Here is a 15,789-nt window from a genome sequence, read left to right on the forward strand (position 1 = left end):
TCTGAAAACAATCAAATGTAGGTTTACTTTAAATTTCTGTCCATTACAAATCTATTATTGCCAATGTGCTAAATAGTTGGAAGGTATTTTCAAAACCTTAATTTATGCAGCAATCATTTAATATGATAACTATGTAGTGTACGAATTATTTATACCTCCATAGACTGCAAATTAAATTATACCCATTTACATGATTACTTTGGTCTTTAAGAAACTTTGCAAACACTTCAAATATAAACACACTGCAAGATGTGAAATGTGCAATTAAATTTTATTTCATTGTAATTTAAAATAAAGTTCTTTCTTACACTACTGAAATCTAAATTAAAGTACCTATCTTCAATCCATCTAACACTGCTGAAAAATCATATTTTTCAGCCATTGGAATAAGAAGTTATCAAATCAAAAAGTAAGTAATTTATGCCTAACACAATTATTTATTTCAAAAAAGAGATTTTAAAGCTCTTTTCTTCATAAATATGAAGATGTACATTCCAATTAATTTCAGCAAAAAAGAAATCAGGGTTCTCACATTAAGTACCGTATCCTCATCAAACAAAAAAAATACACCTGATAATTTAAATGTATTTTCTTATTTCATTAAAGAGTTGAAGTGCATAGGATATTACTACTGAATCAACAGAAACTCTCCAACTTGCCATACGTAGATGTCTGATGGCTCCTTTCTGAGCTTATACAACAGGCTTAACCTCAGCATTTCTTTTCAGGTGAAGGTTGAACATCCGAGGAGGCTTTAGCCAAAAGAAACCCCCATTAATTTATGGGAGAAAGGCACAATTTGAGAAACTGAATAACAGTCAAGTGAAAATGACATTTGTTTTCTAGCCAGAAAACATCCATAAGCACTATGCAGATCCCAAAAATAGTACAAGGATAAGCAGCCAGCAGCTGGAAAGCTGCAGAGTTTATGCACTTCCATTGTACCCTGAAATGAAATTAAGCTTCTGCCTTCTACCAATAACAAGGAATGCAAAGAAGTGAAATCCCCAGCCCGTGACTTATTGACTCATTCAGTATTGCCTAATCACTTTCAGTAGCCTGCAAAACATGGAGTTACATGGCTCCTGTAAAGACAAATGTCTAAAAATTAACTTGTTCTGTCTATGCTGAATAATAGTAAGTGCTTTGAACTGAAAGTGTGCACACACATGCACAGAGCTGTAATGATCTATTTCCCTTTGCTTTTGTCTTGCTTAGGCTGATCTTTTAATTCTTCAGCTGTCGGATCACCTGGACTATTCTTCATGTACAGATTTTTTGAAAATACTTCCCCTGATTCAGTCCCTGTCTCTCTTGCCTTCATTATGTGCCCTCTAAACCATATATCCCCTCAAAGCTGTTTTTATGTTTTGTTAGACTTTTTTTTCTGGCTCTCTACAGATTTGGGATAGTGCCATAGCCTACAAAAGACCTCCCTGTCTTCAAAGTCCTTCTAAAAATGACTCCTTCCATGAATGTCTATCAGCATTAATCACCCACAGGCAGCAGTGCATATAAAGACATAATTTCAGCTTTGAGATTGAAAAAATGTGAGGTCATTGGTACATGAGAGGAGAAATTAGATCTGCATTCTCTCTCTATAAAATAGAGTACAGGCTTCTTGAGGTAGGAGACACATCACACTGTGCTGAAGCACTGTGTTTATAGGCCAGGAAAGGTGAATGCTTGAATAGACAAGAGAACTGAACTAGCATTTAGCCTCATTCAGTAGTTTTACTTGGGGAATGCATTTTTAGTGCATTTTCTTCTAATACTTAGCAATTATCTTTTGCAAAGTGGTCTGTTGAGGGCTTTTTTCCAAACTGCAGTTTAAGTAGAAATCTCCTCAGCAGTCTGAAAGGCTTGCCGGTGAAACTGGACATTTGCTCCCTTCTCCTGTTACAGGCCAGACAGATGTGCTTCCCTTTGCAGCATTTCACAGGACTCTGCATGAATTCATGCAGCCAAAAGAAGTATTTGGTCTCACAGTGTGTCCTTAGCTGGAGAGCCCATGGCAAGAAGATTTGGTGGATCCTAAAAGTTTACACATCTTAAATAAAACACAGCTGCTTTTTATTTATTATTAGAAATTAATAGAATAAAAAGCTGCCAGGGGATATAAATCATCAAGATCCCACTCTTAGAAGTCTCTCATCAGCAAATCTGTAAGGCTGAGAGTGGACACTAGGAAAATGTTGTATGATGTGAGAGAAAACTCAGACTCATAATAAATTGTGTTGGGCTGCACAGCGGGCTCCACACCTCATGCCTACTGGCTCCACAACTGCTCCTGCAGGGCCAATTCTCCACAGTCTCCTGTGTCTTCTTCTGCCCCAGGAGGAACCCCCACTTCACAGCTGCTATATGGGCTCATGCTGTTGCATTAATTTGTTTGGTATGATGCAGTTTTGTTACCTGGAGCCTCTGCATGTTTAGGCATAAATAAAACAGGAAAGCTTCAGTATTCTCTCTCACCAGCTTTTCTTACATGCAGGGATCCAGTTTCTGATACATTGCAGTTGAGGCTGTGACCACAGATCTGCCAGAGGCAGGAGAGGGTGGCACTACCAAATCACAGCAAAACAAACCTCAGTATATATCCACTCTTTAATCCTTTCTTGTACATTCCACATCCATTTTAAGTATTATTCCACATTCTACATATTTGCCAAGACAATGTCTTATCTAGCTTCAATCACAACTTTGTGATACCACAAGGGCTATAATTCTTTTAAGAGTGGTAGAACACATACAAACGAATTGCAATAGTGAAACCCTAAACCCACCAAACAGAAGAGACTGCTGTTACTGTCGAGGCAGGACGGGAATGAGAGGACTCTGATTCAGAAGGCTGTTGAGAGTAAAACTCTGGTTTATTCAAAATACACTGCTCTTTTATACAGAGCTTCGCAAGGACCAAATCCATTGGTTCTGAAGTGAAAACAACCCACCACCATTGGTTCAGAGTGCTTGAGGCACAGTGATAGAACTTAACTATAAACAATGTGGAAAAACAAGAGAGATAAAGAATTATTTACATTCTTTCCCAGGCCTCTGCCTGGCTAGAAACTCTCAGTTTCTTTCTTTGACTGAATCTGAGACCCAGAGACTGCCTTCGAGTCATCCCTGTGAAAAAAACCCCACAAAACCAATTCTGATCATTAGCACTGATGCAGACACCTTATTTAGTCATGGAATCTTTTGCCTAACACATCTAAAACATATTTTTGAAAACATAAAACCCTTCCTCACACAGAAGTATGTCCAAAGAAAAGTGAATTTAAAAAACAAGGACAACAGAGATATGACTCTGAGATTTGTTTAAAAACAAGGAATGAAAATCACTGGCAGCAAAAAGGAGAGAAAGGTACCAATGGGCCTGCTAAGATGTATACTTAGGAGTTTTGCCACAAATGTTTGCAGGGTTTTATGTCCGCAACAAGATTTTAGCATGACTCTGTTTTTTCCTTCCTTGTCAGCATCAGCTGTTGTGGCAAAGCAATTCTAAGCACCCACCTACTCTTGTGTTCTTGCCATTATTGTAGCAATGCCAGGATGGATGAATGCTGTACTACAATCCTCTGATTACTGTTGTTTCTATGACTAATTTTGTGAGTCTTGGTGTATTTTAAAATCTTAACTCCTGAAGTTTGGTTATTGTGATTTCAACTTCCATTATTAAAAGAAGCTCACCTTTAAAAAAACAAATCTGTTAAACGAGAGCCTGAAAAGATTCAACATCAAAGGGCTAATGACATGAAATCCCTTGATACTTTTATATGCCATTCTCATCATATTTGGTGTACCTGATTAATGAGTGTGTTTTGATAGGATCAGCAAAAGAGCTGCCAGCAAGGAGTGAGCAGAGATGAGGGAACAGCAAAGGAGGGCACACACAAGCATAACAAGAAGCCTGACTGTGGACAGAGAGTGATGAGAAAAGAGGAACTCATCAGAAAGAACGATACAGCCTGACAGTTGACATAACTAAAACATATGAACTCATTATTTTTGAAAAATACTCCTCTTTTCTAGTAATACATCTCAGAAATGACTTGCCCATTATAAGCATTCATTTGTTAAAAAAAGAAAGAAGAACAGTTAGAAAAATATAAATCTTCTTTAAGGAATGCTTACCTATGTCTAAAATCTTTATTTCTTGGTGGGAGCAAGTAAAAAAGAACAGAAAAACATTATTAGACAAACATTCAGAAAGGATGTTAAAAGATGAGAGAGAAGAAGGCAACATTTACATCTATCATCAGTGAAGTGTTGAATGATAGTTCATTGTCCACTTATGTTGATCACATATGTTAACTCTTAAAATCTGCTGAATTATTACTTTTAGATTAAATTCTCACATTTAGATAAGCATAGTTAAAATATTTTATGAGGGTAAAATGTTTTCATTTCAGTTTTAAACACTTTTAAAATCTTTTGACTCAACTTCTGCTTTGTTCCCAAAAGCATTCACAAACTCAAGCTTACACAATGTCAAAAATTTATTCAATACTTTAATTTGCCACAGTAACCAATAACTCCAAAAATCCAGCATGAGAAAAAGACATACCTTAGCTCCAGAACACTAGTTACATTTCCAGATGGGAATATCCGCCGAACGTAGTTGAAATCCCCCACGTACAGACTGCCATCTATCCCACAGGCTAAGGCAACCGGAGCCAGTAATTTGTTACCATCAGCTTGACCATTACAGCTTGGACAGGAGATGCTGCGTCGTCTCCCGTTGCCCATAATGCTACTAACAACTGGAGGTTGCTGAGAGATAAATTGATTTTCACCATTCCCTTTGTAGAGGATTCCTGCCAGACGATATAGGAAAAAAACCAAACCAGAACCCAATAACATTTATAAAAAATACAAATGTATACACAGAAAATGATGCAAAAGTATTGTAAATATTCTTTTAACTAATTAGTGTAAGTTCAATGAACTTTTATTGTTTCACCACCAAATTTTCCTCACTACAGATAACAACTTTATTAAAATACCTATAGCTATATTTAGGTTGTAAACATGCAAGCATTAGATTATCTTGACCATAAAGTTTAGTAGAAACACTAAATAATGTAGCTCTTAAAGCCCCAAAATGTTTTCAGTTGTTATTTTTAAATGTTAGTGATTTTTATAATTATAAATATAGTCATGCTGAATGAAATGCTGAGCATATTAATGGAAGGAAGATATGTGTTCCTACATCTTTACAGTTTTGAAATAGTCCAGACAGGACTGAAATTATAAAGTACTTTATACAAAATGAAAAGTATATTTGCAAATTATATTCCTAAAGTCCTAGTATAACATAATTATGAGTATCATGTCTAATGTAATCTGAAGAGGATTACTGTTGCATATTGTAAATATTAATTAAAGAGCCACTTCAGAAAGTTGTAGATTGCCTCAATTTTACATTGTAAAAGATTTTTTACTTAGCTTACAACAAAAGTGATCCTCTGGCAACAAAGTCTGCCTCCATACCATGTCTGCAGTTATAGGCAGTTATTAAAACTGTCAAAACAACAAAAAGAATGTGGTGCCAGGCCAACTTGCCTCTGAAACTTAATTCTGCTTTGAGGCATGAAAGAAACAATAATTTTGTGAAGACAAAGCAATATGCCAGCAGTATTTTTCTTCCTTATAGCCTATGTAGGAAATCTGAGAGGAAAAATGGATGCTTTATGTTAAATATTCCATCTTGTAAGGAAAAAAAATGTATGTTAAAGTGTTGCCAGGACCCTCATTGTTCAATCTCATGATGAATCCATTAAGGTGTCTTCTACAAATGGCCAGCTATTATGGTTCTACTCGTAAGTCACCATATGTCTTTCCATGGTATAATCCATGTAAACCACACGTCACTTTGTACTGTACAGAGACCTGGGTTTTATTGATTGCATGTCCAGAGTTTCATGCAATTTGGAGCTGAGGGATACAGTAATCTTTTGAGAGGTTTAGAAGAAATTTAAGATGAATTTCTCTTTCCCTCCTCACTGCCAAAGTGCATGATTTGTACTGAAAGGTATGAAGAAAAAATACTCTGCTTTCCTCTTTAAATGTTTTAGGTGTCTTCACTGCTTTTAATGTTATAAAATGCAAGAGATTATAAATGTAAAACCAATATGATAAAATTGGAAACATGATAAATTGGAAAAAATGAAAATGGTTTATGGAAACCTAATGGCAAGTAATCTAAATAAGTAATCTAAATCAAAAGAGGAAGAATGTATTTTTCATGAATAGTTAAAGCCAGAATGCATTAACAGTATAAGAAATCCCCTCTCCTATGATTACATCATTTATGACAATCATGGCACTATAATTTTGCCTGAAATAGCTGAGTTCTACAATTTTCATCAGAGGAATTCTAGAAGTCAGCACAGTGCACTATTGCATCTGATTTATTCTGTCATTACCTTGAAAAATTGGTCCTTCACATTTCTCCTCTATTATCACAGAGTAAAAGATGTACATTAGACTATTTACTGCAGTAGTTTGGATTTCCGTGCAAACACTGTCTGCACTCTCTGCTGAATAGATTTATGCCTCTCATCCACCTTGTCATTACAACTCTCCACTTGGTTTATTCAATTAGACACATGACACTCTGAAAAGTCATTACTTGTCAAATGTACTCTTCAACATAATTTAAAGCCATCATCAATTTACGCAGTGAACAGAATCAATCTTACATATATATTTATAATTATAGCTCTTTTCATTTTTAGATGGATTACTTCACAATAATTTGCACAGTTGTTTTGTTGGGTTTTATTTTTTGGTGTTTTTGTTTTTTTTTTTAAATTTTAAATTAGGTACAATAACATTTTTTCCCTTGATTTGCCTACCTTGTTTGCTTACCAGTCAGAAGCAATGCTTTAGGTTCTGACTACTGTTTTACACATAATAAGCTTGTCTACTATGGGGAGTCCTTCACGGGACATCAAGTACTGAGGAAGCAACAATCTTCCTGATAATTACTCTGGATTCCCCTCTTGCATGAAAACCAAGTGCTACCAACTTTAAGCTATGGGACTGTTTACTTCACCTTTCCTACATGCTTTGAGACAAGTTTTTCCAAATTTCTTCCTGTTCAGCGTTGAGCTGAGGTTTCCTTAGCATGGCACCCTGCAAACAGTTGCTGAGCAGCATGCTCGAGAAATACATTTTGATGCCAAAGTTACTGTGCAACAGCAAATTGCAGCTGGAGAGAGGAGTGAGAATATGAGCAAGCAACAGCTCTGCAGACAGCAAGGTCTGCAGAAGGAGAGGGAGGAGGTGCTGCAGGTAAAAGAGCTGAGATCCCCTGTAGTCCATGGGAGAAGACCATGATGAGGCAGCTGTGCCCCTGCAGAACATGGGCGCCCATGGTGGAGCACGTATCTACCTGGAGGGCCCACGCCAGAGCAAGGGGATACCCAAAGGAGGCTGTGACCTTGTGGGAAGCTCATGCTGGAGCAGGCTCTTGGCAGGGCCTCTGGACACATGGAGAGAGGAGCCTGTACTGGACCAGGTTTGCTTCCAGGACTGAAGCCACCTGTTCCTGAAATACTACACCCTACAGAGAAGACCCATGCTGGAGTAGTTGTGAAGAACTGCAGCTTGTGGGAAGGACTCACATTGGAGAAGTTCATGGAGACTGTCTACTGTGGGAGGGAGCCCATGCTGGAGCAGGGAAGAGTGTGAGGAGTCCTTCCCCTGAGGAGGAAGGAGCAACAGAGACAGGGTGTGATGAGCTGATCATAGCCCCCATTCTCTGTGTCCCTACACCACTGGCAGGCAGGAGGTGGAGAATTCAGGAGTAAAGTTAAGCCTGGGAGGATTGGGCAAGTTGTTTTTAAGATTGGTTTTCTTTGTTGCTATCACTACTATGATTTGACTGGTAATAAATTATGTTCATTTTCCCAAGTCAATTTTGTTTTGCCCATGACAGTGAATGCTGAGCTGCTGAGAGATGTCTCTGTCCTTATCTCAACGCATGAGCTTTTCATTCTGTTTTCTCTCTCCTGTGCAGCTGGGGAGTGACTGGATCGTTTTGGTGTCCAGCCAGAGTTAACCCACCACAGCATATCCAACACAGACTGAAGAATCTATTAATGCATATGTATTTTTAGGATGCAGAAGCATGACATTCTATGTAATCATAAAAACAAAGAATATCCTGAGTGGAAGGGACACACAGGATTATTGAGTCCAACTCCTGGCCCTGTACAGAATCACACTGTGTGCCTGAGAACATTGCCCTAACAATTTCTGTCAACTCTGACTGGCTTGGTGATGTGACCACTTCCGTGGGGTGCCAGGAAGTACAGAGTCTGTACCATTTGAAAAATGTTCTATAATTTGTTTTTTTAAAAATAATAGACCAAATAGCAAAAAGTTTGAATGAGAGACCTGAACTGCAGGACAGTGGAGCAGTAAAACTAGCAAGAAGAAAATTAACTCCTTACCATTTTGAACATCCAATACATGATGCTTATCCAATGTCCAACCACCCATGTTGGAGGCATCCAGTTCATAACCCTGCAAAATGGCAGTCCGCTTTTCCCAGAGAGTCAGATCCAAGCAAGACTCATACTCGTAACCCACAGACACTGAAATAACAGCACATGTCCTCATTAAGTACAGGATCTCATTCTGAAGAAGAGTTTAAAGAACGTGATTTCCTTAAACTACACACATTGTTTTGCTCTCCTAGGACACATGAAAATTCCTATGGCTTCTTAGACATGTTGAAAATACTAAGCAGAATCTTAGGTTATTAATATATCTTAGTTATTAAGAGTAAGAGAATTAAGACAATTATAGAGGAAATCCATTTTGTGATGTAAGTCATACTGCTATTGTGCTTTACTTAAAGTACACAGAGTGTGCAGACTAAACTCCATTATTATTAGGCTGAGAGCTACTTCACAGGAAGGAATAGAAGTTAAAAACATCACTTTTCATGTGAATGAAAAATGGTTTCTTTTTCCCCCTGAAGGAATTTTTTTCTCATAATTCAAATCTTCGATTAGTATTTTTCAGTATTTTTTAATATCCACTGATGTAATTTTATTCTGCAATTTTATACTTAATGGATACAAGCATTTGAGGTGTGCTCCCCTATGTTCAAAACAACACTAGAAGTGCAAAATCCTCTGTAACACATACCAACAGCTTCAGATAATCCGTAGACCCTCTGATTGTATGCATCAGTTTTATCCCATATGAAGGTGTATGCTAGATTTGGGGATGCAGGGAACCATTTTTGGAAAAGTCTTCCCACCACTGCCACCATAAGATGAACCTTCATTAAATTAAATGGTATAACAGATTGGGTCATAGTAATCTTCAGTACAGATTTATATCCTGCAGCCCTGGAGCTCAAGTATGATAACTTCAAATCAGTCCCTGGTATTGTTGTTTCTTCATGAAGTACCTATGCATCGTTAAGAGAAAAATGCAGTATGTAAATTATTTGGAAATTAAACAAAACAATGCAGCTATCATAAAAGGCTGTCTAACATATCACATGACAATCCATTAGGAAATATCATCTGCATTTGGCCTCCATGGTTAAAAAACCCATAAATAAATAACGTTTCACACTTTTTTCTAAAAAGTCAAGTCTAAATTCTTCATTATACTGAAGCTGCTTGGTTGTTACTTTCTGCCCAAGCATTTCAAAATTACCTCCTTTATTTTTATGGGGCTAAGGAGGCATGAGAAAACATTCCCAACTGATTTTTCCTGAAGAGGCAAAAAAGCATCTTTCATCTAAGTGAAAACTGTCCCTTATTGTGCTGCCACCCATGTCCCACCTAATAAAGACATGTCTAATAAAGACAGTTGAGACTCTATGGAGAGCAAACCTTGAGGTTTGGGTTGGGATGTCTAATTTCTCCTGTAAGAGCAGGAAGAACTCCCAGGTATCTTATTATTTGCATTATCAGTGGATTGTAAATACTTTAAACTAGATCATTCTTCCATTTATTTTGAAGACAGATAAGTAGGATGCCTTAGGGGAAGTTTTTCCATATTTTCTGATCAATATTCACTACTCAGATATCAGCTTATCACTTTCATATTTCTGAGAGGTGGAATGAGTCAATTTTATTTTTAAAAGGTTCCTCCCCTCCTCTACCTTGTCATTTCCTCCGAGCTGGGAAGCTTTTGTGGGTGATGGATGGATGTGAAATGTTTCTGTGTAATGTGGATAAAAGCAGCCTATATTGTTCTATGCCTCAGTCAGAATATACATTGCAGCCAGCACTTGGAGTGAACAGCTACCAGGTATCTTGGTTTATTGAAACAAACAAAAGAAGAAAAATGCATCTAGACACACTTGTAAAGGTAATGTTTCTTTAGAGAAGAGTTCAAAGGATGCTGAAGTACGAGCCCAGAACCTTAGTGGTGTTACAGGAACACTCTTGGGCAGTAATCAAGAAAGGTTTATTTTACTTTTCTGTCTCCTGGTCTTCAAGTTTGAAGACCAAACAATATTTAGTATTAGTGGAAAGCAGACTTCAGCAATAACCCTGTCACAAATATTAGGCTTAAGACTTCAGTGGGATCAAAACCTGGCTACTAAACAAGTGCTGCTAGTTCTCCATGCCAGTGAAATCCTTGGACACTGCTTCTAAAAAATTGACTGTGTTGAGTAGGGTGAGGTAATGTGGTTGATGCTCAAGGAGGACAACACATGCTACACCATCCTCTATGCTAGCATTTTTCTTGGACCTACAGAAAGGTTTATACAGAATTAATTATATCTACTTCCTTCCCAATAACAGGAAAAAAAATTCAGAAATACTATTTTGACTCATTGTCTGGCATTATAATTTTTTATATCTGATACTTGTTCTCCAGTAAGACTATAATAGAGCTGTAGGAGACAAATTATGAATTGGAAGATACAAGACAAATAAAATTATGATCTTTAAACTATTAATTCTTATTATTTGAATATTTCTTTGTTCCCCACCAAGAATCTGGCTGAAAAGAAATGACAAGTAGTCACCTTGAAGGAGGTGAGTGTGGCCTCATTTCTCTTTGTAAATCTAGTCTGTTTTCCCTCAGCTCAATATACAGACTGTCTAATCCAAAGAACAGGCAAATCTTTTCTACATGAACAAAACCATCTCTCTAGAGAGTTAAGTGATTGTGAGCACATTCCTTTTCTGAGACTTTGAAGGAAAAGCACAAACCACCCAGGAACAAAAGACAAATTCCTCCTCAAGACACCAGCAGGACTCTCATATACTGCATATTAAAGCTAGTCTAACAGATGGAGGTCTCTGTAAGCAAGAGGAGCAAAAGAAATAATATGCTTGTAATAGGACACAATTTAATGGACTTCAGTGGTCTCCTGTTATGACCATTGCTTCTTTTACAACTGCAACTGTGGAAGAGCAGTGTTAAACACATAGGTGGTCTTCCAGTCCTCTTGGCTGAGATAACAGGCAATAAAGAGGACACCTTGAAGTTTCAATTTTCAAGAAATTCCACTGTGTATTTGGATTACTATCAAATTAGAAACTAGGACACTCATGCAGTTCTCAGCGAGGTTTAAAAGAAAACTAAACCCCTATTATTAGTTTCTGCAGAAGCCTCAAATGCCTGCTGGAAATCTGACTTATAACTTCCTTTTTTCCATAAAATATCCCCTGTAGTAACTTATTTTCTAGAGAACTTTAGAAATGTATAGGTAAGATTATGCAACTCAATCTCTCTCCCAGAATCAAGTATTACAAAGAGAATTAAACAGTTTCATGTTCATCCAAAAAGGTAAGTCAGCAGGCACAGCAGAGAGTTCCTACGGGAGCCATGACAACACACCAATTGCAAAGCAATCGGGAAAATCACCGGGAATAAAAGTCACATCAGGAATCACCAACACAACCAATCTGTCTGTACCTCACCTTTTCCAGACTGAGTATCAAACTACCTTCAGAAAGGCTGATACCCTAAGGGGACTGAGTTATTGCCCAACCACCAAATTCTAATGGCTGACATTTTACTTACTGATGATCAAGCTTCTCCTAAGGACAGCTGTGAAATATTTAACTTAGGGGACTGAGATAAGGGTCACCTCAACTTTCACAGGGTTTGTTGTTCTCAGAGTTTGGGCTGGTGTCTGAGTCACAGAAATTGTGCAAGGCTCCTGGTCTCTCATGGCCAGCAGGACTAAAGCTGTCCAGGCTCTAGAATGTTTTGCTGCTCCAAAACATGATATAATTCAACTGACATGCTCTGATGGCATTCAGAACACTGAATAAGTAATTCAGTTAGGGGGAGAAACGCCTGCTGCTTTGCTGGTTGGTTTTTTTTTTTTTTTTTTTTTTTGGCAAATTGAAGAAATTCAATAGAGGATTTGAGGACAAATTTCACAAATGAGTGCAAACTTTAGTCCTAGTGTCAGAAAAAGGTTGTTTGCTGAGAAATAACAGCTGAGCTGCTGCATTCAAATGTAACATGATCTAGGTTTGAGAGGGGCAAAGATGGCATTTTTAGATACTAGCAACTGCTGCTATTATTTAAAGGCTGAGATTAAGGAGTACCAAAATTACACTTTAAGTGGAAGCTGAAACTGCTCATTTCAAGACAGAAAAAATGTTTTCCTTTTAAAAAAAAGTGTTCCCCTACAATTGAGGCTCTCAAATTAGCATTTAAATCAAGGAGAAATACAAAGGGTAAAAATACTTGGTTTTTCTAGACTTAAAACATGGTACTGCAGAGTAGAGGGGTAGGAAAAAGCCACATATATGTAGAAATATAAAAATACATCTATAACAGAACAAAGAAAAAAGTATGTATAAAATCTCAAACAGAAAGCAAAAGAGAAGAAAAGCATAAAATGTGCTGGGAAAGAAGGAGATATATAAATGGAGATATTAGATTCTACAAATAATTTCCATTTTCTTCTCAGTATGAACTTGAAATTCTGAAGATTTTAGGTAGATGAAACTAGGGTGCAGCATCCATAGCATACTAAGATTTTTAGATATCCTATTATGTTGTTAGTTTAAATGTTAGAATAGGTTAATTTCTTTGCTGAAAATCTAGTCACTCTGAAACTACCAATAATTATTTTTATTAAGTCAATGAGGCTCATATTTTACCCAAATTCCTCTGGGAAAATAAATTTTGCCAACTTGTGCCACATTACTGCCAGTAGTGAGATAGAGTGTCTGAGGAGAAGAACCTTGAATATATAATTTGAAGGAAAGCATCCAGTTTTCATTCTCTCATACACGAAGTGATGGAAACAAGAGGCTCAGGGCCTGCAGAAGGCATTTTGCAAGCACGTGGAACAGTGGATAACAGAAGTTTAGGAAAGGGAAACCCTCAAATACTCAGTTTCAGAAGTGCTCACTGTGACTCACATGAGCTTCTGCCAGACCACATGGCAATATATGGAAAACAGACATTTCAGGAAATTATTAGCAAAAAGAGAGTAACAATATTACGTAATACATAAATCAGCTCCAGCTTAACCTGAACTCCCTCATCTGCATGCAGTTTATTGCCTCATTCCACACCAATTAATCTCAGCTACTTAAGTCTAGGCAAAGCATGGTAACTTACAATTAATAGTAGATAAAATCATGCCCGAGCAGTCCAAATTTAGTTAACATGTTATTATCAACCCTCTTGAGTAATGATCTGTTGGGTCTGTGATCACCTCTTTACCCACTGTGTTTGTTCTTTCCCCTTGCTTGCCCTTTTTTTTTTTCTTTTCAATTTTCTTTCATGCTGCTCCTTTGGCACAGACTTTAATTCCCCCTCTGATCAATTTGAGATTCATAAGCCACTAAGTACACTCTTGGAAACATTATCTCCAAGGGATGATGAAGCACTTCAAGGGATGATGATTACAGCAGCTCATCATTTTCTCCTGCAGTACGTGCTAGTGAGTGCTGTCAGAGCACACAAACAGGGTGGCTAATACTGACTGCAAGAACATGGCTAAACTGGCATTGCCCCTTTTTATAAGACAAGATCAGCAGCAGTTCCTCTGGAGCTGAACATACAGTTTTAAATAGTACCTGGTTCTGCCCATCTTTTATGAGAGGAATGATTTTTTTTGGATGACAGATTGTTGAGCATTATGCATTTCTGAGGGGAACCTGACCTGAAGGGGTACATGCCAGTCACAGTTGTACAGTTCCCACTTGCTGAAGCAGAAAATTATGTGTGGGAAATTTATGTGTGGGATAAGCAAAGAATACAGAAGAAAACACTGCTTAATGTTTTCTTCCACAGTATTAAACTGGATTTTTGCATATATAACAAGAGTACCATTTTCCCTCACCAGAAATCACCCAGCAGCACCCACTGCCTAGGATCCACTGAGAATATCTTCCTTCCTGCTGGTTTCCTAGGGAGACAACTTGACCCAACAGTCTTGCCTATCAGACCTCCCACCTCAAAAATGTTGAGCCTGGTAGACAATTTCAATCACAATTTAAGTAACAGTAGAAATCTCTAAAGATAATTCAGTTCCTTTGTGTTTGTAAAAAAAAAAAAAAAAAAAAAAGCTCCAGTAGGGAAGAAGTAGTCAATTTGGGACTCCCATGAGAATGAAGAAAAGGCTGAATGGAGCCTGTGGGGAAGGACTGGATGTGACAGACAGATGGAATTACAGCAGTGGGTGGGAATTAGTAGGAATCCAGACCTCATTAGTCCCACTGCTCATGAAAGAACTTGTTTACCTAGACACTACAAGGGGTTTTCTAAAATTGGTATTTTCTGACATTTTCTATCATAACTTTTCTCTTGATTTATATCTAGCTAAGCCATTTTCCACAATTTCAGGAACTGAATCTATCATCTGTTGCCAAAACAAGTAAATCAGAGCTGTTTTTTAAGTGGACTCTGTTTTGCAAATACTTTATTTTAATTGACTTGCAGCTATCAAAAGCACAGAAATGATACTGAAGATAAAAGCAACAATTTCCTAGCACAGTCTAGATTTGTATGACTGTTTAGTTGTAATTTTCTTACATCTTTCCTTTAAACCCGCTCCTACCATGAATTGCTTAATGATTTAGCTCTTTTCTTAAGAGCTCTGCATGAAAACATTTGAATACATTTTCTGTGTTTCTCTTGAAGAGGCAAGGACATTTCTTAGTGAATGTGAAAAAGAGTGCTCTATGTAATTATGACATTGTGGAAGTAGAGACGAGAGAAAGAGGCGGAAGGAGGACTGTTTCACTAGGAAAAGTTTGAAAATCAACACTAAGACATTTTACTTCTTAAAATGCAACTGAAATGCTTTAAGAGTTAAGAGACTATTAATTCTATGAGTGATTATTACTTGAGATGGAGGAATCTAATACACTTATCTTGGAAAAAAATTAAAAACCTCCCATTTAATCTGAAGTTTTTTGCATTTAAATCAAGGTTTGGATGTCAAGTCTTACTTTCAATATTACAAATTTTGAAGCTCACTGGCTTGTCCTTAGCATTGCAGAGTTCTTTTGCTTTATAAAAATCTGTGTGTCATGCTATTTATTAGGACTAAACAGATAATTTAAACTGTGTGTGTCTTCAGGACACAGTGGAAAAACACCTTTTGTTTTCAATCTCTGAGTTGACTTCTAACAAGAGGGCAATGCTCAAAGGCCTTTACCCTTTTTATGGGCCAGAGCTTGAACGCTAAACACATTCTGTAAATTAAGTTTTGCAAATTTAATGTCCTGATGTACACACAGCTTTCTTACTTTCCATTTTCAGATTAAATTTTGAAAAGAATCCCACAGAATAAATAAATTGGTCTGAAAATACTCA

General features: G+C 37.3%; 1 protein-coding gene across 50 annotated transcripts in view; it reads right to left on the bottom strand.

Moving 5' to 3' along the window:
• TENM3 (teneurin transmembrane protein 3) overlaps positions 1–15,789 on the bottom strand; it is a 1,286,597-nt gene that overhangs the window by 39,039 nt on the left and 1,231,769 nt on the right. For 43 of the 50 annotated variants that reach the window (XM_085578773.1, XM_085578775.1, XM_085578777.1 and 40 more), the window contains 4 exons: positions 9,169–9,436; positions 8,466–8,609; positions 4,571–4,820; positions 4,138–4,158 (listed from right to left, as the gene is read on the bottom strand). In XM_085578773.1, coding sequence (XP_085434899.1) covers positions 4,138–4,158; positions 4,571–4,820; positions 8,466–8,609; positions 9,169–9,436 — 683 coding nt within the window. The remainder of the gene's footprint in view (positions 1–4,137; positions 4,159–4,570; positions 4,821–8,465; positions 8,610–9,168; positions 9,437–15,789) is intronic. The other 7 variants (XM_085578807.1, XM_085578795.1, XM_085578790.1 and 4 more) reach the window with 1 other exon arrangement.

Source organism: Lonchura striata, chromosome 4 (genome assembly GCF_050655825.1).
Source record: "Lonchura striata isolate lonStrDom1 chromosome 4, ASM5065582v1, whole genome shotgun sequence".
Classification (NCBI taxonomy): domain Eukaryota; kingdom Metazoa; phylum Chordata; class Aves; order Passeriformes; family Estrildidae; genus Lonchura; species Lonchura striata.